The sequence below is a fragment of the Arachis ipaensis genome, chromosome B1, assembly GCF_059453495.1.
Source record: "Arachis ipaensis isolate K30076 ecotype BB chromosome B1, ASM5945349v1, whole genome shotgun sequence".
Lineage (NCBI taxonomy): Eukaryota > Viridiplantae > Streptophyta > Magnoliopsida > Fabales > Fabaceae > Arachis > Arachis ipaensis.
In genome coordinates, this window is record NC_142436.1 from 147739940 (window position 1) to 147764049 (window position 24110).

The 24110-nt window shown below is 40.8% G+C and overlaps 2 protein-coding genes and 1 non-coding gene across 6 annotated transcripts; 2 read left to right on the forward strand and 1 right to left on the reverse strand.

The window, feature by feature from the left end:
- The first annotated feature begins 40 nt into the window (after nt 1-40).
- LOC107620226 (tobamovirus multiplication protein 1-like) lies at nt 41-23700 on the forward strand. 4 transcript variants are annotated; one of them, XM_088502114.1, is made up of 12 exons: nt 41-2161; nt 2232-2322; nt 2379-2431; nt 2528-2620; nt 2754-2825; nt 2949-3021; nt 3096-3141; nt 3251-3314; nt 3646-3699; nt 3804-3881; nt 3983-4085; nt 23672-23700. In XM_088502114.1, exons 1-11 carry the CDS (start codon nt 2072-2074, stop codon nt 4073-4075), a joined length of 807 nt encoding a protein of 268 aa, XP_088358240.1. In that variant the 5' UTR covers nt 41-2071; the 3' UTR covers nt 4076-4085; nt 23672-23700. The 4 variants fall into 4 exon arrangements, with proteins under 4 accessions (XP_088358240.1, XP_088358239.1, XP_088358241.1 ...); XM_088502113.1 differs by lacking the exon at nt 23672-23700 and having other exon boundaries at nt 3983-4194; XM_088502115.1 differs by lacking the exon at nt 23672-23700 and having other exon boundaries at nt 41-2240; nt 3983-4194.
- TRNAW-CCA (transfer RNA tryptophan (anticodon CCA)) lies at nt 1585-1656 on the reverse strand. Its single transcript has one exon. It is a non-coding gene; the product is annotated as a tRNA-Trp (tRNA).
- On the forward strand, nt 4338-12179 carry LOC110263781 (uncharacterized). Its single transcript, XM_021105562.2, has 2 exons — nt 4338-6116; nt 6205-12179. The coding sequence occupies exons 1-2, from the start codon at nt 5270-5272 to the stop codon at nt 6525-6527; spliced, it is 1170 nt and encodes a 389-aa protein (XP_020961221.1). The 5' UTR covers nt 4338-5269; the 3' UTR covers nt 6528-12179.
- Nucleotides 23701-24110: the final 410 nt, after the last annotated feature.

The following is a 24110-nucleotide window of genomic DNA, read 5'->3' on the forward strand; positions in this document are numbered from 1 at the left end:
GGTGGCAGCTTCCTCCTCCTCTGTCGCCACCCCCGCTCTTCCGTCCCTTTGCACCTTCGTCTCATCCTCACGCTCTCTTTCCCAACTCTCCCTCTTTTTCAAACCCTTCTCCATCGCTGGCGCTCAACTTTCCGCAAAATCACCACCATCTATCAACCCTATTACGTGCTTGTATCTCCGCTACGGATTCTTCTCATCCCTCCCATGGACCTTGCCAGCTCCGAAACGGAATAGTGTAGAAGCTCCTTACAGTCCTCTATGTCTAGTTGCTCGCGGTTGCTCACGGAGAACGTGGTGAACTTTTCTCACCGAGTGCGGCGCTCAACACAGAAGTGGGGCTTGGGGGCCGATCTTGACGAGCTCGTTTTGGATGTTGGCGAGGCCTGAGTTTTGGTTTTCGATGTTCATGCAGGCTTGTGCAATAATGGGGTTCAGATCTTGGGTTTCGATGCTTCGATGCTGATGAAAGTGAAGCCTCAAATGATGAGGGTAAAAGCATAATGGGGTTCAGATCTTGGGTTTCGATGCTTCGATGTTGATGAAAGTGAAGCCTCAAATGATGAGGGTAAAAGCATGAAGATGGAAAAGAGATTAAGCAAAGCCATTATTATTTGCTAGAGTAGTGTAAAAGTAGTAGGATATGTGTTCGTATTTTTGTTGTTCAAAACCAACTTTTATTTATACACGAGTTTTTGCCTTCGGAGTTCAAGTGCTTTTCTTGAGAGTAATATTATTCACATTCACTTTGTGCTTTTTTTTTTCTTTGGACAAAAGTGCCAAGTAATTCCAAAGCTTGCTTTTGATGGAGGGGGGTTTGGAAAAGAGGGAGAGTTGGGATTTGGGAAGAAAAGCGCGGGGATGAAGCGATAGTGCCAAGTAACGGAAGAGCAACAGTGGCGGCAGAGGAGGAGGAAGCTGCCGTCATGAAAGAGGAATAGGTGGTTGAAATTAGAAATAGAATTAAAGAGGGATAGGGTTTTGGTGGGTTGGGGTGCCATGTAGGTTCGGATAATAACGAAGCAAGCACTTAACCAAAACATGGTATTTTTGTCACACGGAGGGCAACTCTCGTGGGTATAAGATCAGTTTCGATCTATCATGGGTACATATGTTAGCGTTATCATCTTTCGGAGCATGTTTGAAAACAAAATTTATAAATGTATACTTATTCCAATGGAAACTTTAAAGTGTTTTTCATAGTTTAAACTCTAACAAACTTGTTCGAATATGCATTCTAGTGTCCAACTTTACAGCTATGTGAGGTGAAAGAAAATTATTGGGATGGGACTAATTAGCTTGAGTTTGACTTTAGTTAGAAATAATTTGAAGTAAAAGTAATATATGTTAAGATAATTTAATTTAGGAAGCTATTATGCGGGGTAAACAAAAGGTACAAACATAAAAGTGGAATTTGAAGCAACTATTTCATTTTTCATCTATTCATCTATTCAAGCTGGGTTTCTGGATATTAAAAGTTGGTTTTAGAATAAAGGGTCTCAACATACGACAGTTTCCCCTCATGCTCAATAATTAAGGGTCGGAAAGAAAACAACAAAAAGACCAAAATTAATGGATCCTGGGAATTAAACCCGACGTGAATCAAACACGCAACCTTCTGATCTGGAGTCAGACGCGCTACCATTGCGCCACGGATCCGATTGTTGATGCTTCTCTGCGATAAAACGATATGATTAACAATTAAAAGGGTCAACATCAACACTTATCTTGGCGCCACATTCAGCAACCTACAGTCAGAAAAATAAAAAAGTGCCTCCCACAGGCGGGGATGATTCTGTTGTCGTTTTCAATTATTAATCTGTTGGTTTTAAAAGAAAGAAAATTGGCAAAGCAAAGAATTGAAGCTTAGTTGAGCGTTAAGAAAGAGAGCGCCAAAAGCAGTTGGTAGCTGAGAGAGCGGGAGAGAGAAGACTGTTTGGTAGAGAGATTGCATCATCATTAATTCATTATTCATGAAACCGTAATCCCTCCTTTTCCCTTTCCAATTAAGCTGCCATGGACACTGCATCCTTTTTGTATTTGCGGTGGCGCCAGTGGCAATGGCACCATCACCATGCTAACAACAGCAACTCAACTCTCTGGCAGGACGCTGTTTTTCTACATACTCTGCGCTGCTTATGCTCTCGTCTCCTCCCTCGCCCTCGTAAGTTCCCCTCTCCGCCCTCCTTCTTCCTCCATTTCTTTGACCAACACTCATACACTGCAGTCTGCAGATTCAATTGGTAAGAATTGAACTCAGAGTTCCTCAATATGGCTGGACTACCCAAAAGATTTTCCATCTTATGAACTTCATTGTCAACGGAGGTCTTTCTTCTCGCATTTAATCTTTTGCTTTCTCTTGCCATTTTCACAATGCACAGTTCGCGCACTCGTCTTTGGATTACACAAGCTGGTTTTTCTTTTGCGTCCCAAGGTTTCTTCTTTTTATGCTTGCTTCAACTTTAGGTCTATTCTGCTCCAATGCTGCCTTTTATACTTACATGTTTACTGTTCAATGTTGAATAATTAGGTATTGGTTTTGGTGCTGTTAGATCTGCCGGGCCTACTGTTCTTCTCTACCTATACACTTCTTGTTCTTTTCTGGGCAGAAATTTATCACCAGGCAACTCTAGCTTCTTCTTCTACTTCAATTTGATCAGGCATTTTAGTTCAATTAACAATTAACAGAATTAAGTTATGCTGAAACAAAAAGAAAAAAGAAAAGAGTGTCTGAGTTTGTTTCAATGATTAAACAGGCAAGGAGCTTACCTACCGATAAGCTCAAGATAGTTTATATTTCAATAAATGGTGCCTTGTATTTTATTCAGGTAGATACCTATCTTATTCTATTGTTTTCAAGTATTTTCTGCATAATTATGTGAAGCTAGTAAAATCTTTTTCCAGTTTTTTAGCTGAAAGGAATGTATACTAAAATGTGATTCTGTGTTCAGATTTGTATTTGGATATACCTTTGGATAGATGACAACACTGTTGTGATATTCATCGGAAAGATATTTATTGCAGGTTAGCTTTCTGTATGAATGGTTGGTTGGTTTATGCATATACATTTTCTAAAGTGAGATTTTTCTTTTCCTCAGTTGTGTCATTTATGGCTGCATTAGGCTTCTTGCTATATGGAGGAAGGTGAGGTTTCTGCATTGTCTTATTTGAATACTTGTACACCTCAGTTTCATTTAGTCACTGGTGATTTGTGGTTGACATGGGCCGCTGGAATATGTGAAATGTTTGCTAGATTATTTATCATGCTGAAGCATTTCCCTATCGAATCTAGAGGGAGAAGGAAGAAACTTCATGAGGTATCCTTACCTTATTCCTTTAACAATTTCTGTTTGTCATGTCTAGCTTTCACTTCTAAAATTCAAATGGTACTTCACTTCAAAATCTTTTCAAGCAAATGATGTGGAGGAATGAGTTTTACCTGTGCATTTTCATGCAGTTGTTTTGTGTTGTGCTTCAAAGTAATTATTTCTTAAATGACAACAAATTAAGACTTGAGCCTTTTTAAGGATAGACATTTTGATCGATACAATATCGAATTCTGTAGTTTGTGATATATAAATTACTCATTTAACAAATGAATCTAAGAAGATTTGTTCATATCAATTAAGTTGTGACATTATATTGCAGGTTGGATCTGTCACAGCTATTTGTTTCACCTGTTTTCTGATAAGATGTGTTATGGTAAGTGATAACCGTTTTCTTGACATACATGGACCATATAGAATAATGCAGTATATATAGTATACGATTTTGTTTCTTAATGACACTTATGCATGCACACGCAGGGTTTTCTATCTGCATTCGATTCAGATGCATCTCTTGATGTTTTCTATCATCCTCTTTTGGACTTGATCTACTACTTGGTACACTGCTGAGCATGATCCCATTTTTTATTGATAGCTGCCAGAATTTTAGTTTCTAAGAATTGGGAACTCACTTAGCTTGTTCATATTTGAAAATATAGGTGGTTGAGGTGCTACCTTCAGCTTTAGTCCTCTACATACTGCGCAAATTGTCACCAAGGAGGATATCAGCTCAGTATCATCCTATTCAGTAATGGTATAAGAGTTAAGACACTTGTGAGATTCAGCTTCATCAGGAGAAGGATAAGTTTCATTGTTGTGGTTCAGGCCAATCACAAATTTTTAATGTAGAGAGTAGAGTGGACGTTTTATAGTATATGCTGCAAAATATTGGAGGGGAATTGGATAGTAAAGTTCTGTTCGGTAGGTCGGTTACCGGACGGTTCGGGTCAGGATTCGGAGTGATGGAAGGGGCTCGTCTGGTCACGGTCTTCCGGTCCGGGAGGTGCGAGGTACCGAGCACTTCGTGTGGAAAAAGGGGGGATGCCACCTGCAAAGGCACTCCGACGCTTTTGTCAGAATATGTGCAGGCGGAAAGAGGGTGGTGTAGGAACGTGACGTACCTCGGGGGAAGAGCCAGTCTTTCCCTTATATACATGTCAGTGGTGGGCCCCATGGGGACAGGCCCATACCCTAAAAGATGCTGTCCCATAGCTGAGTGCGAGCCGTACAGAACGCGTGTCCGGGTCGGTTACAGGATGCGTGGCCGGACGGGGTGGAGCTCGGGTCGGGTTGACCCGCGGGGATCTTGGGCCAGGCCGTAACAGTGCCCCCGACGCGCCAGTGATGGTCGTGAGGGCTATTGGTGGCGCGTGATGTTCCCGTTTCGTGTGTTGTTGTCGAATCGGCTGACCGTGGAGAAGACGCGTCTCTTGCGCGCGTGTCTTTTGGTTTGCTGAGGCGTCCGTTTGTCGCTTCGTTCTTCGCGCTGAGCATTAAATGCTCATAATAAGTTAAAAAATTCCGTGCGCAAAGACCATTTTGCCCCTGCTTCTTTTCGCGCTCCTAGTGGTGGTTTTTAAACAGTTTCTTTCTCTTTTTCTCCTACTCCTGCTATTTTCACCTTCCTCTCTCCCTGATATCCAAAATCTCTTGTTCGAGCCCTCTCGTACCTCTTTTTTGGTTCTCAAGTTCTTGCAACCAATTCAGGTAATTCTTGGTTCCTATTCTCTTGTGTTCACACTATGTTTTGCTGCTGCGTAGTTGCTGTTTGTGATTGTTGCATGCTTGGTTTACTTTTGCCGAATGACTTTCCAATGCTGGGGTAGATGAATTAAGGGAGGGGTACCATTCCTGGGTAGGTTTTTAGGTGATTTGCGTGATAGGCGTAGCTTTTAACCGTATTTGGCCATGATTTGAGTTTGAAAAGGTGTAGTTTTTGGGTTTTTATGGGCTCCCGACCTCATAGACTGACGGAGTGGTACCCCGCTGTAGGTATGCCTCGCATTGTCTCCCGGGCTTCTGCATCTGGCGCGGCCTACGACCCGTATGCCTGGGTAACTTCCGATATAAATGACTCGCCCAACCAAATGGATCTGGCGGAGTTGACCGAGTTCCGGCAAGCCGGTTACTTGTGTGGGGGAACAGACGAGGAGGTCAACTATGAGGCCGCTGTTCCTGCCCCCAACGAGCGTATTTATGAGATCAATTTCCACTCTCCTCGTGTCCCCGATTGGATTTGGTTCTACAAATCCATGTTCACACAAGTCGGCGTTCGGATACCGCTTTTTGATTTCCAAATGGCGCTCCTCAACCGGATATCCGTCTCCCCCTCACAGCTCCATCCAAACATCTGGGCCTCAATCCGCTGTTTCGAATTGGTTTGCGAATACCTCGAGCTACCGGTGTCGGTGGACGTCTTCCTCTTCTTCTTCAATCTTACTAATCCTTCCAAACAAGGGAAAGCTAGGAAAGGGTTCTTTTCTTTCCGATCTGCCCAGGGTAGGAGAATATTCGGCCTCTTCGAGGACTCCTACCATGGATTCAAAGATAAGTACTTCAAAGTTCGCCTCGTCAAAGGTCGCCACCCCTTTTGGTTGTCGTTAGAGGGGGAGCGCCTTATCCCAACTTATTGGAGTTTTGGGGCGGGGTCGAACTCTTTCATTAAGGTGACGTATAAAAGGTTGTCGCCCGTAGATAAGCAAATAGCTGATGTACTTTCTGCTATTTTTGAAAAGAACCCCGTGAACCCCCATCTCCTCATGGGTGAACGGGAGGTCGCTAGGAGCTATATCCGTGAGTTGTCTTGTTTGCTTGCCTTCATTTGTTTATTGTTGTTTTCTTTACCCGATCTAACGACTAATGCGTCTGTTGTTTGCTGCAGTGGAAATGTCCGCTACCGTGACCGGACTTGAGAATTTGATGAAGACTTTTTTTGAAGCGAGGGACGACGAGAATGCCGAAGAAAAGGATGCCGGGAGGTCGGAGGGTCCTTCTGGGGAGAAGGAGAATCAGGCTGTGCCTTCTCCCCAGGATACCGGCGTGTTGGAGAAACAGACTACAGGGGCCCAGGCTTCTCCTATTCGTGAGGAGGTGTTCGTTGAAGGGCATGCGTCCTTTACCCCCTGCCGGACAGTGATGTGGAGCTCATCTATACTCCCAAGAGGCGGAGGATGTCTTCCAGCCCGGAAGGGGCCCTCACTATAATGGAAAGGAACTTTGATGCTACCAAATTTATTGACTCGCAGCTGATACCCGGGACGGAGGAGCATTTTCATGGGACTGAGCTGTCCGGGCAGGCGAGGTGGATGTACCGGACCTTGCTTTGTGGAGTCGTGATAGCTCGAAAGGCTGAATTCGAGTTGTCGGGAATGGAGGCGCTCCGGAGGAAGCTCGAGTCCTCTGTCAAAGCGAACAATGACTTCAAGGTCCAAGTTGAACTGCTCCAGGGCCAGCTGTCCGAGATGGGGGAAAAGCTCAGTGCTTCTGAGGAGAAAGCGTCGTCCGTTGCGGAGAAGTTGAAGGCGTCCGATGAGACCGTGGCCCGACTGGTCGAACGTGAGATGACCTTGGAGGGTCAGCTGAATGCCGCTCAGGGTCGGGTTGCCGCCTTGGAGAAAGAGCGGGAACAAGCCGTCTCAGAGGCAAAAACCGCTAAAGCTGAAGCCGCAGAGCTTAAGAAGAAGCTCAAAGTGACCAAGGAGCAAGGGAAGAACGCGATCTCCATGACCGAAGATGCCCTGAAGGCTTAGCTAAAGATCGTAGCTCCTGATTTCGACACGTCGGCAATTGGCATTTTCAAGACTATCCAGGACGGAAAGATTGTTGACATGCCGAGGAAGTGAGATCTTGTAACTTGGGATATTTTGTCGCGCATTTACTGAACAACTTATTGCTCGTTTTTTGTTTTGACACTTTATAAATTATGCTTATTCAGTCGTTTGCCCGGGCTGCCGTTTACTATATTTGTTGCCGTTATTTCTCTCGGGGGTGGGCTCACGCCCGTTTTCCCGTTTTATGTTTGTTATGGCTTGGACCGCCGTGGTCGTGTTGTCGCCGTCATTGGCTTTGGCCGTAAGGAAGATGGCCCCCGGGGTGATCAGTCCCGGTTTGCCGTTTTAAGGTGCGCTCGTCCGCGGCACACGTAGGGAAGTGGTAGACAAGTACGAAAATTTTTGACAAGTAAGAGTTAATCGTTAGATAGGCAAATTAATCAATATGGCGAGTATTTGATAAAATAAAAAGGTAAATTATCATGCGAACAGAGCAAGTATTTACTATCTGTTTAGGTTCTCAGGTCGGTGAGTCGTCTGGTCATGAGTAGAACCTTCTTAGGTTACCCGCGTTCCATGTTCTAGGTATTTCCTTGCCGTCGAGTCTTTCGAGCTTGTAGGCACCTTTTCCGAGCACCTCTTTAATCCTGTAGGGACCTTCCCAATTTGCTGCCAGCTTCCCTTCTCCCTAGGTCGGCACGCCGACGTCGTTGCGTCGTAGGACGAGGTCTCTTTCCTCGAAATCTCTTCTGAGGACTTTAGTGTTGTAACGCAGGGCTATTCTTTGTTTTAACGCCGTTTCTGATAAGTGAGCCATCTCTCTTGTCTCCTCCACCAGGTCCTTTTCCACCGCTTCGTTCACACCTGCGAGTAGTAGCCGGGGGCTTGGCTCGTCGATTTCGACGGGTATCACCGCGTCGACCCCGTATGTTAGGCGGAAAGGGGTTTCGCCCGTGGCGCTTTGCTCGGTTGTTCGGTAGGACCATAGGACAGAAGCGAGCTCGTCGGCCCATGCTCCTTTCTTGTTATCTAGGCGCTTCTTTAAGCCAAGTAGGATGACTTTGTTTGCGGCTTCTACTTGCCCATTCGTCTGGGGATGCTCTACCGAGGAGAACCTCTGTTTTATCCCCAGGCCAGAGAGGAATTCCGTGAACTTCTTGTCCGTGAACTGTGTCCCATTATCCGAGATGACGACCTCTGGGATACCGAAACGGGTTATCACCTGCCTCCACATGAACTTCCGGCAGTTGGAGGACGATATTGTGGCCAGTGGTTCAGCCCCTACCCATTTGGTGTAGTAATCAATGGCGACAATGAGGTATTTGACTTGTCCTGGGCCGACTGGGAAAGGTCCCAGGAGGTCCACTCCCCATTGACTGAAAGGTCGAGTGGTCGTTAGTGAACTCAGCTCGGAGGCCGGTGCCTTGTGGAAGTTGGCGTTTTGTTGACACTTTATGCACCTTTTGACAAATTTCTTTGAGTCTTTCATCATTGTCGGCCAATAGTACCCGGCTCAGATGAGCTTCCTCGCTAGGGCTTTACCCCCGATGTGGTGCCCGCAACACCCCTCGTGGACTTCTCTAAGTACATAGTCCGTCTGGTCGGGGTGTAAACATTTCAATAGGGGCTGGCTGAGTCCCTTTTTGAACAGTTGTCCTTGTATGATCGCATATCTGGTCTTCGCGAGTATGTCATTCACGTAGACTTCTACTGTTTTGCCTATGAGTTCACTGAATATCTTATTCATCAGCCTTTGGTACATGGCCCCAGCGTTTTTCAAACCAAAAGGCATTACCCTGTAACAATAGATTCCCCCTGGCGTTATGAACGCCGTTTTTTCCTCGTCGGGTCGGTGCATCGGTATCTGATTGTATCCTGAGTAGGCATCCATGAAGCTCAGATACCGGTACCCCGCCGCTGCATCGACGAGTGCGTCAATGTTAGGCAGGGGGTAGCAGTCCTTGGGACACGCCTTGTTGAGGTCAGAGTAGTCCACGCACATTCTCCATCTCCCATTGTGCTTTTTAACCAGGACCACGTTCGACAACCAGGTCGAATAGTCCAGTTCCCGGATGAACCATGCTTCTAGGAGGCTGGCCATCTGCCTGGCTACCTCTTCTGCCCTTTCCTGCGACATTTTTCTCCTCCTCTGGGCCACTGGCTTGGTTCCCGCCTTGACGGCCAGATGATGCGATATGAGCTGGGGATCTATCCCGGGCATATCGGCAGGCGTCCAGGCAAAGAGGTCGGCATTAGTCCTGATCATTTCCATCAAAGGCTCCTTCATCTCATGGGGGAGGTTTCTGTTTATGAATGTGAATTTATCGTCCTCCTCGCCGACCCTGAACTTTTCCAAGTCTCCTTCTGGCTCTGGTCTGGGTTTGTCGTCTATCCTGGCGTCCATGTCGGCAAGGAAGACCCCAGATGCTTCTTTGGACTTTTTCCTGAGAGAAAGGCTGGCGTGGTCGCAAGCGACCGCCGTTTCCAAGTCGCCTTTGATGGATCCTATGGATCCGTCGTCGTTGATGGTTTTTCTCCCCAGGATGATGTTATAAGCCGTGGAATCTCGTAATATTACAAAGTCCGCCATGACTGTTCGTCGCTTCTGCCCCTGTCCCACAGAGGTCGGGAGTGAGATGATTCCATCCGGCTTGATGAAGTGGTCCCCCAACCCTACCACACCGTGCTGGTGGGTCATCAGGTCGGCGTCTCTGAGTCCCAGGGCATCGAAAACGTTTCGAAACATGATGTTTGAGTCTGCCCCCGTATCTACCAGGATTCGTTTGACGAGGCCCGTTCCGACCCTGGCCGTGATGACCATGGGCGGACTTTCCGGCGCCTCGTCAAACCATTGGTCCTCTGGGCCGAAGGAGATGGGTGGGAGACCTCGGAAACTTCTAACAGACGAGGTGGAGACCGCTAGGACCTTAGCGTCTTTTTTCTGCGCCGACTTTGACCTTGGGGCGGTATTCCTGGCCGTTACCACGTTTACCACCGTAAGGCCGTGGTCGTCACCCTCTGGTTCCTGTCGTCGCCTTGTTGACCGGGATCTGTCTTCGCTATCGTGGTCCCGGTTGCGTCTCCTTGGCTCCCTTATAAGGTGGGAGAAGTCGGCAAGTTTCCCATCCCTGATAGCTTGTTCCAGGGCGTTTTTTAGGTCAAAGCAGTCTTGGGTCTTGTGCCCGTAACCCTTGTGATACTCGCAGTAGAGGTTCTTGTTTCCTCCCGTCCTGTCCTTCAGAGGTCGGGGCTTTGACAGTATCCCCTTTTCCGCTATCTGTTGGTAAACTTCGGTGATTGATGCCGTGAGGGGCGTATAGTTGGTGAACTTCCCAACTCGGGGGAACGGTTTGGGTGCTTTACTCGGACCGCCGTCCCTGACGTGTTCCTTTGGTTTTTCTCTGCCTTCATAGTGCCAGGCTTGGTTGTAGGCGGGCTGCCGTTTATTGGCAGCCACGACCCGGCTGACTTCTTCGTCGTTGATGTACTCTTTGGCCACGCACTGGATCTCTTGCATTGTCCAAACGGGCTTTGTGGTAAGGTGTTTCCTGAAGTCCTCATTCAAGAGCCCGTTCGTCAAGCACAAACTTGTCACCGAGTCCGTCAGACCGTCAATTTCCAAGCACTCGTCATTGAAACGGTCCAGGTACTTCCTGGTCGGCTCCCCGGGTCTCTGTGTCACCCCTAGCAAATTGATTGGGTGTTTGGCTTTGACAATCCTGGTCGTGAATTGAGCCAAGAAGGCGTGGCTGATGTCGGAGAATTGGGTCACCGAGCCCTGCGGGAGGTTTTTGAACCACCGTATCGCTGGGCCCGCCAAGGTGACCGGGAAGGCGCGACATCTGACCTCGTCTCCCACCCCTTCTAGGTTCATCCTGGCCTCAAAGGCCGTTAAGTGTTCCAGGGGATCTTGTGTTCCATCATACTTCATGTCCGTTGGCTTGTCAAAGTGTTTCGGCAGCCGGACCTCGAGTACGGAATGGTGGAAAGGGGTCGCTCCTATTATCACGGGTCCCCGGGTAGTTCTTCTCGACTCGTCGTTCTCCCGACGGGCGTCCTCTTCGCCCCTGTTTGACGCACGCCGCCTTTAGTGTCGGGCGTAAATGATGGGGTCCCGAGTTCTTCTTCTGGCGCGCCCCCGTCCCCCAGTGCTCTCCGACTCGTATTGGGGGCTGGGTGTGCGCCTCGAGCGGCTCCTTGAATGGGAGCGGGTGGGGCTCTGCTCCGGGAAGCGTTGGTCGCGTTCTCTTTCTGCTAGCCTGCGTTCTAAGTCTTGCATCCTATGGCGCAGCTCTTGCATTATCCTGGCGTGGTTGTCGCCTGTCCCCCCGAAGGGGCGTCTCTCGTGAGTTTGCGTCGCGTCCCTTGGGGCCGACCTCTGTTGTTGCCGAGTTTCCACCGCAACGGCGCCTCCCCCAGGCACGGGAGGCGCTGCCTCGCAGCCTGTCCCAGTTTGGACTAGCACGAAGTCCATGGACGAGATCCCCACAGACGGCGCCAATGTTCGGTAGGTCGGTTACCGGACGGTTCGGGTCAGGATTCGGAGTGATGGAAGGGGCTCGTCTGGTCACGGTCTTCAGGTCCGGGAGGTGCGAGGTACCGAGCACTTCGTGTGGAAAAAGGGGGGGATGCCACCTGCAAAGGCACTCCGACGCTTTTGTCAGAATATGTGCAGGCGGAAAGAGGGTGGTGTAGGAACGTGACGTACCTCGGGGGAAGAGCCAGTCTTCCCCTTATATACATGTCAGTGGTGGGCCCCATGGGGACAAGCCCATACCCTAAAAGATGCTGTCCCATAGCTGAGTGCGAGCCGTACAGAACGCGTGTCCGGGTCGGTTACAGGATGCGTGGCCGGACCGGGTGGAACTCGGGTCGGGTTGACCCGCGGGGATCTTGGGCCAGGCCGTAACAAGTTCCAATTGTAGTATCTTTATTTGAACGAGAATATATAGCAATCGCTAGTCCAATTTATAGTAGAAATCCATTTTTAAATGGCAATTTTCTTGTAAGAATGCTGCAATATCATTGTCAAAAAGAATGATTTTCAGTCAAAATAAAATAATAATACTTAGGTAAACCAACAAAATGCAATTGAATTATTTTTTTATTAAAAAAAATACTTAAATTTTATTATTGATCAAAATGTCTTCAAATAATTTAAAAATCTAAAAAACTGTTATGTTGTGATTAGAGACCTACTCTATTTTTTTTGTCACATGAATATTTTTGTCATATTCTAAGATAATTTAAAAATATTTTTATCAATAATAAAATTTAAAAATATTTTAATCAACACAAAAATAATTAGAATGCATTTTTATCGGCACAAACATTATCTACATGTGAGGACTTGTTGCAAGTTGCTGGAGTGACATAATGTTGCCAAAAATGGTAGTGCATGGAGTAATAACGGTGTGTCAGAGAGAAGCATCAAGTTTGTATGTTTTGTCGTTTCTTTTTCATAATTAGTTAATCAAAGAATAACTAAGAAAGCTAATGTTGGACATCCGCGTATTAGATTGTCCGCAAAGAATTGGAGGATCCCATAATATTTAGACTATTAAATAGTCTTAATAATAAAATATATTTTTTAAATTTTTAAATAATTTTTAAATAATTTTTTATTTAATTTTAATTATAAATTAATTTTTATTTATTTTTTAATTATAAAATTTGTTATTTATTTTATAAATTATTATTTTATTATTTATTTATCATATTTATTAATAATTAAAAACAAAAATAACGAAATAAATTATTTATTAGTAGTAATTTTTATAAATATTTTAATAATACAAATTAATAAATTTTTTATTCTTTAATACATTATATCCGTAAAAATAAAAAAAATCATATTTATTAATAATTCAATCAATTAGAAGTAATTGAATTTCACATTACTTTTTTTAAGATTCAATTAATTGAAATTATAACCATAGTTATCAGAATCGAACCGGTAATTAACTCGGTCATATGACTAGGTCACTGGGTCAACCGGTGAGTCGCTAGTTCACTCGGTTGACCCGGTCATAATTAAATAAAATTATAAAAATAAAATTAAAAATTAAAACTTAAAATATATGTTTTAACAAAAATATTAATAACAATTAAATATCAATTTCTAGATATAATTTATGATGCAAAAAAGATAATAAATTAATTATTAGTATAAAATACTTGTTTAATTTAAAAGAATAAGAGAGAAAAAAAAACATAACACAATTAATATATTAAATTTGGTATCAATGAGAATTCATGTTTAAAAAAAATAAAAAATAAAATTCATTGAAAGTTAGTATATAATTATCTTTTGTTGTACATGTTAATGAGGAACGTGTTGGCTGTAAGATCCAAAACTTTTGAAAGATCTTGTTATGAGTCAATTTCAGTTTATTTATTTATTAAAGATTTTAATTTTAGAAATTATTTTATTAAAGCTAACTAAATCAAGTTTTGATAATTAATTTTATCAAATTTTATAATTCATATTTAAATTATAAAATTTAGGAATTGTAGAATAAAAAGAATTTACATGGTTTGATTTAAATAATTATGATTTGAGAACTTAATACTTTAATTTTATGAATAAAGGAAATTAATTATATTATCTCTAAAATCGAATAGAATATTTATTTAAAAATAATTTGTAAGTTGATAATTAAATAGTATTTTTTTAATAAATATTAGTGTTGGGTTAAAATAAATTTTTAATTATCCTATTACTCTTAATTTTATAAAATTGTTATATTACTCATATGAATTTTACCCTAACTCTAATTTCCTAAAATAAAACCCTAATTGAAACAAAAATCCCTAATTCCTTCTAAGCTACTCCTAGCCGCCCTTGTTTCCCTTTTTTAATCAAACATACGGCAGCAACAGTAGAAAGCAAGAAAGAAAAAGAAAGAAAGAAATGGTTAGGGCAGAGAGGAAGAGATATGGGGAAAAAGGGAGACCGGGAAGGAGGGGGACCGCGTGCAGTCGTCACCGCCGCGCCGCCGCTGTCGCACCGCACCACCATCGCGAGAGAACCAAGGGGAGAGAGAGCGACGCGTTAGAGAGAGAGGGAGCTGCTGCCGTCTGCACTGCCGTACCTTATCTGCGTTGTCGTCGCTGATTGGTGGAAGGGAGGAGCAGAACGCGCACCGAGGAGGAGAAGCCGTTCACCACTGCGAAACCTCCGTTGCCAGTGATTCGCCGCCGCTGAAGCTCGTCACTGCTGCCGTGCCACCGCCGCGGAGAGAGGAAGTGACGCGATTAAAGAGAGGAGGAGGAAGGAGACCCGTGCACCGTCGGAGGCAGTTTTGCCCAGTCGCCGGCGTCGTCTTCGTCTGAACCACCACCAGATCCATCGCTACCGAAGCTTCTAGCTGCGCCTCTGCCATCGGCGGAGCTTGCCGTCATGGGAGGTGAGCCGGCATCGCGTTCTTGCTGCTTTGGGCCACCAGTGCCACTGCTGCTACTCCAAAATTCCACTTCTTTTTCTTAGGGTTTGCTATCTCAGTCCCTTGAAGTTACCGCCGGTTCTGTTCTTGCCGGTGAGGGTCGTCGGAGCTGCCGCAATTCCAGTCTCTTGTTCCTCTGATAAGGTTATTCTGTCAAACCACAGTAGATTATTAGATTTACCGCTATTGTCGTTTTGTAGCAGCCTCGCGGTGTTGTTCCATGGTCGCTGTTGTTGGAAGAGGCAGTCGAAGTGGCTGCCATGAATTAAAAGGAAAGGGAGTTGTTACAATAGGTTTATGCGAACTTGAGTAATTGAGGTAGGAGATTGTTTTAAAGTTAAAGTATTTTGAGATTGAGTACCTGATGAGTTTAGTGGATTAATGCAAGTGAATTAATTTCTGTGTTTAAAATGATTTTCTGCTATGATTAGAAGAGTTGTGGTTGCTGCGTAAGCAGTTTGGAGCTGAGGCTGCAGCTGCCACTGATTGCGGGCCGAAAAGAAAGGGCCTCTTGATGCGTTTGGTTTATGGGTTTCGATTATTCGAGGTAGGGGTTTTCCTTAAAATATATTTTACATTACAGAGTTGTGATAAATAGATATTGATGCAAAGAGATATACTTCTGTGATTATATTTGTCTTGTGGATGTGATGGTTTGTTGGACTGGATTATTGGTTGTTTGATTGCTTGAGTAATGGACGGCTGTTGATAAGAAAATGGGTTTGAAAAGTTAATTACTTGATTATTATGAGAAATGGTTTTCCTTGGTTTGGAGTTAAAGCGGTTTGATTGTGAGTTGGTCTGATTTTATAAATGATTTAATATTTGAATTGATTTGATTTTAAAAAGAGTTCTATTGTTAGAATTGGTTTGATTTGAAAATAATTTGATATTGGAACTGGTTCAACTCTAGAAAATGTTTGAGATTTGGAAATGTTTGAGAAATGTTTGGATGGGACCTAAAAAGGGTGGCAGTGTCCGAGTTTTAGAGGAGATGCTGCCGAAATTTTATAAAATTGGAAGTTTTATTTGAAGTAATTAATTAAAAAGATTTGTTTTTAAACATTATATGTTTTAAGATTGCTTTATTTATCAAAGAAAGAATTATGTTTTGAATTGGGATTGTTAATGGACGGGATGGAAAGAAGGATGATGAGGATTGATGAGGATTTTCTTTGAAATATGATTTTTGAATGAATTTGGAAATGAGATTTGGATTGATGAATGATTATGATGTTGAGAATGTTGAGATATGATCTTTGAATTATTCATATGGCTTATAAATTTGAAATATCTGAGATACGAGGTTCCCTGGATTAAGTGCCGTGGCTTGCCACCACGTGTACCAGATTGAAAACTCGATACTCTGTTGACTCTACGACGTAAGTGTGACCGGGCACTATATAAATTCTCGGGAATGTTACCCCCATTGAGCAATATTGATTATTTGAGAAAAAGCTATGCATAGACTCTTGGGGATGCACGTCGGGGGACAGTCTAAGGACAATTCAGACTTGTCGGGTTGGCTAGATAACCGACAGATGAGCCTCATCAGTCATAGGACAGGCATGCATCATATGCATTTGTATGCTTTGCTTGGGTTTGAACTTGTTTTGGTTTGCCTAATTGTTAAACTGTTCTTAACTACTACTTGAACTATTTGCTGTAACTGCTACCTACTTGTGCTTTCCTTGTCTGTCTTGCCTGTGTTTGTCCTGGCGTGCTATATTTGAGAATGAACTTTGGTGCTAAATTAATGATTGTGTTGTTTGATTGCGTGGTTGGTTTCTGATTGAGATTTTCTTATAAGAAAGGAAAGGTTTTGGATTTCTGAAATATTTAACATTATTTCTTTGAAAAGGTTTTGAACGATTACCTATTGGTTTTTAAAAGATTCATAAGGCAATGATAGTCACTGAGCTTGAAAACAGTTTTCTTTTTAAATATCTTCTTATGACAACTTTGAAACTCCGTGGTGAGACCGTGTGGTTAGATTATCACCCCCCTACAGCTTTACCTTTTCAGGAACCGGATGAAGAAGCATTAAGAGAAGTTATACTGCGTTTGATTTATATGTTGTTGTGTTAATTTGATTATTTTGTTTTCCCTCGTCTTTGTTATTACAAGTCTGTAAGAGGGATAGGAGTTGTATATTTTATATTTTTCATTATATTATGAGATATTATGTAAGGAGTCTTGTATATGAATCTATGCCTGCTTGTATTTTTCTTAAGATAAAGTATTTATTTCCGGTTTTCAAAGAAATCAGCGATACAGTATCGAGTCACAGGCTCCTATTTTAATATTTAGTATGTAAAGTAGTCGTAATACTTCTTGCTATCAGAGTAGCGTAGCCGGAAGCATGACTTCTGATAGTGAGGGTGTTACATTATGGTATCAAAGCGGTCCTTCTTGTAGAGCTTGAGGAATGGACCGACTATGCTTCAATTGGATACTCTGAGCATCTGTCATGTAATAGGTCTCGTTTAGATAACGAGAATTAAAGTTTTATGCACATGATTGCCTATCAATTAACACTGTTAGCTTACCGTTGCATATCTGTTAATGTTAAGTCTGGCCAACTTAATGTTGATGACTTATGTGAACGGGAAAGTTAATAAGTAATTATAGGCGAATTGGAATTGATAAGTAATAGATAATACGAGTCACGTGGTTCGGGAATACTAGAATTTGCGCTTTTTGTGCTTGGTTTCAACTAATGATTCTTGTTCACGTTGCTTAGGTTGGCATATTGTTTCTTCTTTACTATTCTCATGGAAGTTCCTTGACTCGGGTTTCTTTTTTGAACCATGATTTGACCATTCTCTAACCATATTTTATTATTCGTCTATAACCTTTTTTCGTTGTATTCCTGAGGATCTACCTGAGACTTTCAAAACATATCCATCTTTATTATTGACTATGTTCATCTTCATGAAATCTTGTTCTCATTGATCAGATCTTAAACCTGTTTTGGTGTGATGTATGATCCTTAAGTCTTGAGCGGTTTGAACCTTGAAAGTTACGGTTCAAACTAAGCTAATTATGTAACTTGCTTCTTTTGCGTTATACTTAATGTATACTTTGATTTGATCATATTCTTGATTATCTCTTAAATTTTCGACATCATAGTTCCTAACCTTGACTGCTTTGTGATCTGTGTATCTCCTTGACGTAAACTGAGCTTGTGTTGGTGAAATGCATCATCCCGTACAGTCTATTCCTAAGGTTCTTGTTTTAGATTGAAAAAGTTTTGAATTGACTCTTTCCCTACCAAATTCTGTTTCACAACCACCCTATGAATTTTTAATGAGATCACTCTTAATTTAGCATATACTTTTCTACATGGATTAAAGAAATTTTATATGGTTTAAATATGTTTATCTGCAATACTCCATCTATTTTTTCTATAGATATGTGAAAACAATTTCTATTTTGGATTTTCTTCATTGACTAGAACTTGATTTACTTCTAATTTTATCACAATTTTTATACATATTCTTATGAGATTTTGCATCTAAGTATTTTTTTCAAGATTTTTGAAAAAAATATCTCTGGTCATAACTTGATTAAGTTCTATTTTATAAATTTTGCTTATCTAATTTTAATCTAAGTTGTTTTGATACAATACCTTTTATATTTTTTTTTTGAAAAAGTGAATTCATTTCTTTTTGAGTTTATCCATTCCTTGTGGACGCTACCATTGATTTTTAGTATTCTTTTCAACCCAGCTTAGATTTGGTTAAAAAAAGTGCACCGTTCTTCCTCTTGATTGTTCCTTTTGAAGTTCTTAAATTCAAATTCCTCCCTAGAATTACAGCTTGATTTCCTACCAACCTCGCATTTATTTTTATGCAAATGCAAATTCTTATTTGATTATGTAAAATGTCTTTTAAGGTTTTTCAGAAAATATTTTATCCTTAGCCTAACTAATTTTCATTTCACAAATCTTGCATAATCTAGTTCGACTTGAAATTGTTTTAATATGACGCAATATTTATATTTTTACCAATTCTTTTGAATTTTTAAATAATCGTTCTGTTCTCTTTTAGGATTTCTATTGAAGTTCTTTGAAATCGAAATTCTTTCCTATTTGTATTTCAATTCTTTCTTCTGACATACTTCACGACTTTTGACCATTCTAGTTTGTTGGTGACTAGAATCATTCCTTCATATTTATGTGAACTTTGTGCTTCTCTAATTTGGTTTCAGTTTGTTTTGATCTAATTTACCACTACCCTTCTCTTGTTTTCTTTGGAGTTCTTAGATTCAATACTTCCTGTTAGGATGAGCAATAACACTTTCTGCAACATTTTCTTATGTCTATACATTGTTGCTTAGTTGTAATCCTACACCTCCTTCCAAATTCAGATGAATCTTATCCTTGTCTCTTATTCTTCTCTTCCTGCAATTTGTATCTCTTTGAACATACATAATGCACCTTAATATTATTGAATATCCTTATAAAGTGTGATTTCTAGTATATTCTTGGATTGTTTTAAACTTTTTTTTTAAAACCTTTTTAAACAAGGTTTGATTTATTTTTATGCAAGGTTGTTCTTGACTTTGCATTCCTTTACTTGAGCAGTGCCTCTCTTTGCTGTAACTTGAATTTGTTTTGGAGCGACACAACCATCTCTTGAAGTTTTAATAAAATCGCTTTTAACTTAGTTTACACTCCCTTACTTTGAAAATTTTTGTATGTGATTTAAATTTGTTTCATTGTAATGCATCTTCTTTTCCTCTTATAAGCAAAACTTTATCTCAGGTTTTCTTCCAACAAGATCATAGTTTTCATGCATACTTGAAAAAGAAGAGAAAATACAATTTTTCTTTTACCCAAATTAATCTTTCCATTTACAAACTTTGTGTAATCTATTTCCACTTGAATTTATATTGAAATAATGCCACATTTACGTTTTTATTAATCTTTTGAAGGATGTTTGTTACTCATTTTCTCTTTTAGAACATGAAATGATTTTTCCTTAAGTTTTTCATTTGTTATGAACAATGTATTCGAAGACGTTTCTAACCATACTTTTAAAATTTTGTGAGCATTATCATTGGATTTAGTTATTTTTCTCCTACGATCTCATACTTCTTTGACTCGGTTTAGTTTTGTTTCAAACTGCTGCACTGTTTTCTCCTTAATGTTTCTGTTGAATTTTTTTGATTTGAGATCTTTTCTTAAACTTGTAATTTGATTTTCGTCCCAACATCCTTCATTGCTTGTATATCCTTGTGTACTTGTGATCTCAGCAGTTTTTCAAATCCTTGTGAGTGCTGTCCTTGTCACTTATCCTTCCTTTCTGAGGTCTTGTATCCTTATGAGTAAACTCAAAATTTGTCTCAATGTCACGTGCGATCTTAGATACGGCAAGTAATACGTTAATTCGTAGGACACGGTTTGTGAATGCGAACGGTAAAACTTGTAAATGTGCGATACCACAAAATGTTATGGAGCTGTGTTCTATGCGAAAGAGTTTTGTCGATGTTATGCTTGTGACCGAGTGTGGGTTTGAGAAATAATTGAAGTTGAAAACTCTCAGATGAATTCTGCGATAAAGTACAGTTGGGAGTCGCGATGGTGAGCTATGTTAAGCCCTTAATGTTGTCACCATGTAACCTCTCTGTTTTGAGTCTATCTTATAATTTTTGCTTTACACCACACTCTTTTCTTATATATAAGTATTGTGGCTTGACCGGAATTTGAAAATATATATATATATATATATATATATATATATATATATATATATATATATATATATATATATATATCAAGACATTTTGCTTTTCTAAAATATTCAAAAGCAAACCATTAAAACTATGTAGTATTTTGTATATTACTTTAATTTTCGAGAACAAAAATTTTTATAAGGTGGGTAGGATGTAAGATTCGAAACTTTTGAAAGATCTTGTTATGAGTCAATTTCAGTTTATTTATTTATTAAAGATTTTAATTTTAGAAATTATTTTATTAAAGCTAACTAAATCAACTTTTGATTATTAATTTTATCTAATTTTATAATTATTGGATAATTTTCATATTTAAATTATAAAATTTAGAAATTGTAGAATAATAAGAATTTACATGGTTTGATTTAAATAATTGTGATTTGAGAACTTAATACTTTAATTTTATGAATAAAGGAAATTAATTATATTATCTCTAAAATCGAATAGAATATTTATTTAAAAATAATTTGTAAGTTGATAATTAAATAGTATTTTTTTTAATAAATATTAGTGTTGGGTTAAAATAAATTTTTAATTATCCTATTACTCTTAATTTTATAAAATTGTTATATTACTCATATGAATTTTACCCTAACTCTAATTTCCCAAAATAAAACCCTAATTGAAACAAAAATCCCTAATTCCTTCTAAGCTACTCCTAGCCGCCCTTGTTTCCCTTTTTTAATCAAACATACGGCAGCAACAGTAGAAAGCAAGAAAGAAAAAGAAAGAAAGAAATGGTTAGGGCAGAGAGGAAGAGATATGGGGAAAAAGGGAGACCGGGAAGGAGGGGGACCGCGTGCAGTCGTCACCGCCGCGCCGCCGCTCCGTTGCCGTCGCGCCGCACCACCATCGCGAGAGAACCAAGGGGAGAGAGAGCGACGCGTTAGAGAGAGAGGGAGCTGCTGCCGTCTGCACCGCCGTACCCTATCCGCATTGCTGTCGCTGATTGGTGGAAGAGAGGAGCAGAACGCGCACAGAGGAGGAGAAGCCGTTCACCACTGCGAAACCTCCGTTGCCAGCGATTCGCCGCCGCTGAAGCTCGTCACTGCTGCCGTGCCACCGCCGCGGAGAGAGGAAGTGACGCGATTAAAGAGAGGAGGAGGAAGGAGACCAGTGCGCCGTCGGAGGCAGTTTCGCCCAGTCGCCGGCATCGTCTTCGTCTGAACCACCACTAGATCCGTCGCTACCGAAGCTTCTGGCTGCGCCTCTGCCGTCGGTGGAGCTTGCCGTCACGGGAGGTGAGCCGGCGTCGCGTTCTTGCTGCTTTGGGCCACCAGTGCCATTGCTGCTACTCCAAAATTCCACTTCTGTTTCTTAGGGTTTGCTATCTCAGCCCCTTGAAGTTACCGCCAGTTCTGTTCTTGCCGGTGAGGGTCGTCGGAGCTGCTGCAATTCCAGTCTCATGTTCCTCTGATAAGGTTATTCTGTCGCGCCTTGTCTCGCTATAATGTTTCATTAATTAACTGTCAAACTTCACATAAATGTTCCCTTGTATCCTTACTCAGCCTTAAACCACAGTAGATTATTAGATTTACCGCTATTGTCGTTTTGTAGCTGCCTCGCGGTGTTGTTCTATCGTCGCTGTTGTTTGAAGAGGCAGTCGAAGTGGATGCCATGAATTAAAAGGAAAGTGAGTTGTTACAATAGGTTTATGCGAACTTGAGTAATTGAGGTAGGAGATTGTTTTAAAGTTAAAGTATTTTGAGATTGAGAACCTGATGAGTTTAGTGGATTAATGCAAGTGAATTAATTTCTGTGTTTAAAATGATTTTCTGCTATGATTAGAGGAGTTGTGGTTGCTGCATAAGCGGTTTGGAGCTGAGGCTGCAGCTGCCACTGATTGCGGGCCGAAAAGAAAGGGCCTCTTGATGCGTTTGGTTTATGGGTTTCGATTATTCGAGGTAGGGATTTTCCTTAAAATATATTTTACATTACAGAGTTGTGATAAATAGATATTGATGCAAAGAGATATACTTATTTGATTATATTTGTCTTGTGGATGTGATGGTTTGTTGGACTGGATTATTGGTTGTTTGATTGCTTGAGTAATGTACGGCTATTGATAAGAAAATGGGTTTGAAAAGTTAATTACTTGATTATTATGAGAAGTGATTTTCCTTGGTTTGGAGTTAAAGCGGTTTGATTGTGAGTTGGTCTGATTTTATAAATGATTTAATATTTGAACTGATTTGATTTTAAAAAGAGTTCTATTGTTAGAATTGGTTTGATTTGAAAATAATTTGATATTGGAACTGGTTCAACTCTGGAAAATGTTTGAGATTTGGAAATAGTTGAAAAAAAGGTTTGAGAAATATTTGGATGGGACCCAAAAAGGGTGGCAGTGTCCAAGTTTTAGAGGAGATGCTGCCGAAATTTTATAAAATTGGAAGTTTTATTTGAAGTAATTAATTAAAAAGATTTGTTTTTAAACATTATATGTTTTAAGATTTCTTTATTTATCAAAGAAAGAATTATGTTTTGAATTGGGATTGTTAATGGACGGGATGGAAAGAAGGATGATGAGGATTGATGAGGATTTTCTTTGAAATATGATTTTTGAATGAATTTGGAAATGAGATTTGGATTGATGAATGATTATGATGTTGAGAATGTTGAGATATGATCTTTGAATTATTCATATGGCTTATAAATTTGAAATATCTGAGATACGAGGTTCCCTGGATTAAGTGTCGTGGCTTGCCACCACGTGTACTAGATTGAAAATTTGATACTCTATTGACCCTACGACGTAAGTGTGACCGGGCACTATATAAATTCTCGGGAATGTTACCCCCATTGAGCAATATTGATTATTTGAGAAAAAGCTATGCATAGACTCTTGGGGATGCACGTCGGGGGATAGTCTAAGAACAATTTAGACTTGTCGGGTTGGCTGGATAACCGACAGATGAGCCTCATCAGCCATAGGACAGGCATACATCATATGCATTTGTATGCTTTGCTTGGGTTTGAACTTGTTTTGGTTTGCCTAATTGTTAAACTGTTCTTAACTGCTACTTGAACTATTTGCTGTAACTGCTACCTACTTGTGCTTTTCTTGTCTGTCTTGCCTGTGTTTGTCCTGGCATGCTACATTTGAGAATGAACTTTGGTGCTGAATTAATGATTGTGTTGTTTGATTGCGTGGTTGGTTTCTGATTGAGATTTTCTTATAAGAAATGAAAGGTTTCGGATTTCTGAAAGATTTAACATTATTTCTTTGAAAAGGTTTTGAACGATTACCTATTGGTTTTTAAAAGATTCATAAGGCAATGATAGTCACTGAGTTTGAAAATAGTTTTCTTATTAAATATCTTCTTATGACAACTTTGAAATTCCGTAGTGAGACCGTGTGATTAGGTTCTCACCCCCTATAGCTTTACTTTTTCAGGAACCAGATGAAGAAGCATTAAGAGAAGTTATACTGCGTTTGATTTATATGTTGTTTTGTTAATTAGATTATTTTATTTTCCCTCGTCTTTGTTATTACAAGTCTGTAAGAGGGATAGGAGTTGTATATTTTATATTTTTCATTATATTATGAGATATTATGTAAGGAGTCTTGTATATGAATCTATGCCTGCTTGTATTTTTCTTAAGATAAAGTATTTATTTTCAGTTTTCATAGAAATCAGCGATACAGTATCGAGTCACATGCTCCTATTTTAATATTTAGTATGTAAAGTAGTCGTAATACTTCTTGCTATCAGAGTAGCGCAGCCGGAAGCGTGACTTCTGATAGTGAGGGTGTTACATTGGCCGAGTGGTTTAAGACCATCTCCTGTAGGGAACTCATTCCAGTTCCTATTTGTGGCCCATCTGTCATAAAA

Excerpts from the sequence above, each read along its gene's own strand:
- LOC107620226 (XM_088502114.1), top strand. The coding sequence starts at position 2,072 with ATGCTAACAACAGCAACTCAACTCTCTGGCAGGACGCTGTTTTTCTAC. Across the intron at positions 2,162-2,231 it reads TCGTCTCCTCCCTCGCCCTC|ATTCAATTGGTAAGAATTGA; the intron begins GTAAGTTCCCCT and ends TGCAGTCTGCAG. Across the intron at positions 3,700-3,803 it reads TTCTGATAAGATGTGTTATG|GGTTTTCTATCTGCATTCGA; the intron begins GTAAGTGATAAC and ends ATGCACACGCAG.
- LOC110263781 (XM_021105562.2), top strand. The coding sequence starts at position 5,270 with ATGGGCTCCCGACCTCATAGACTGACGGAGTGGTACCCCGCTGTAGGT. Across the intron at positions 6,117-6,204 it reads GGTCGCTAGGAGCTATATCC|TGGAAATGTCCGCTACCGTG; the intron begins GTGAGTTGTCTT and ends TGTTTGCTGCAG.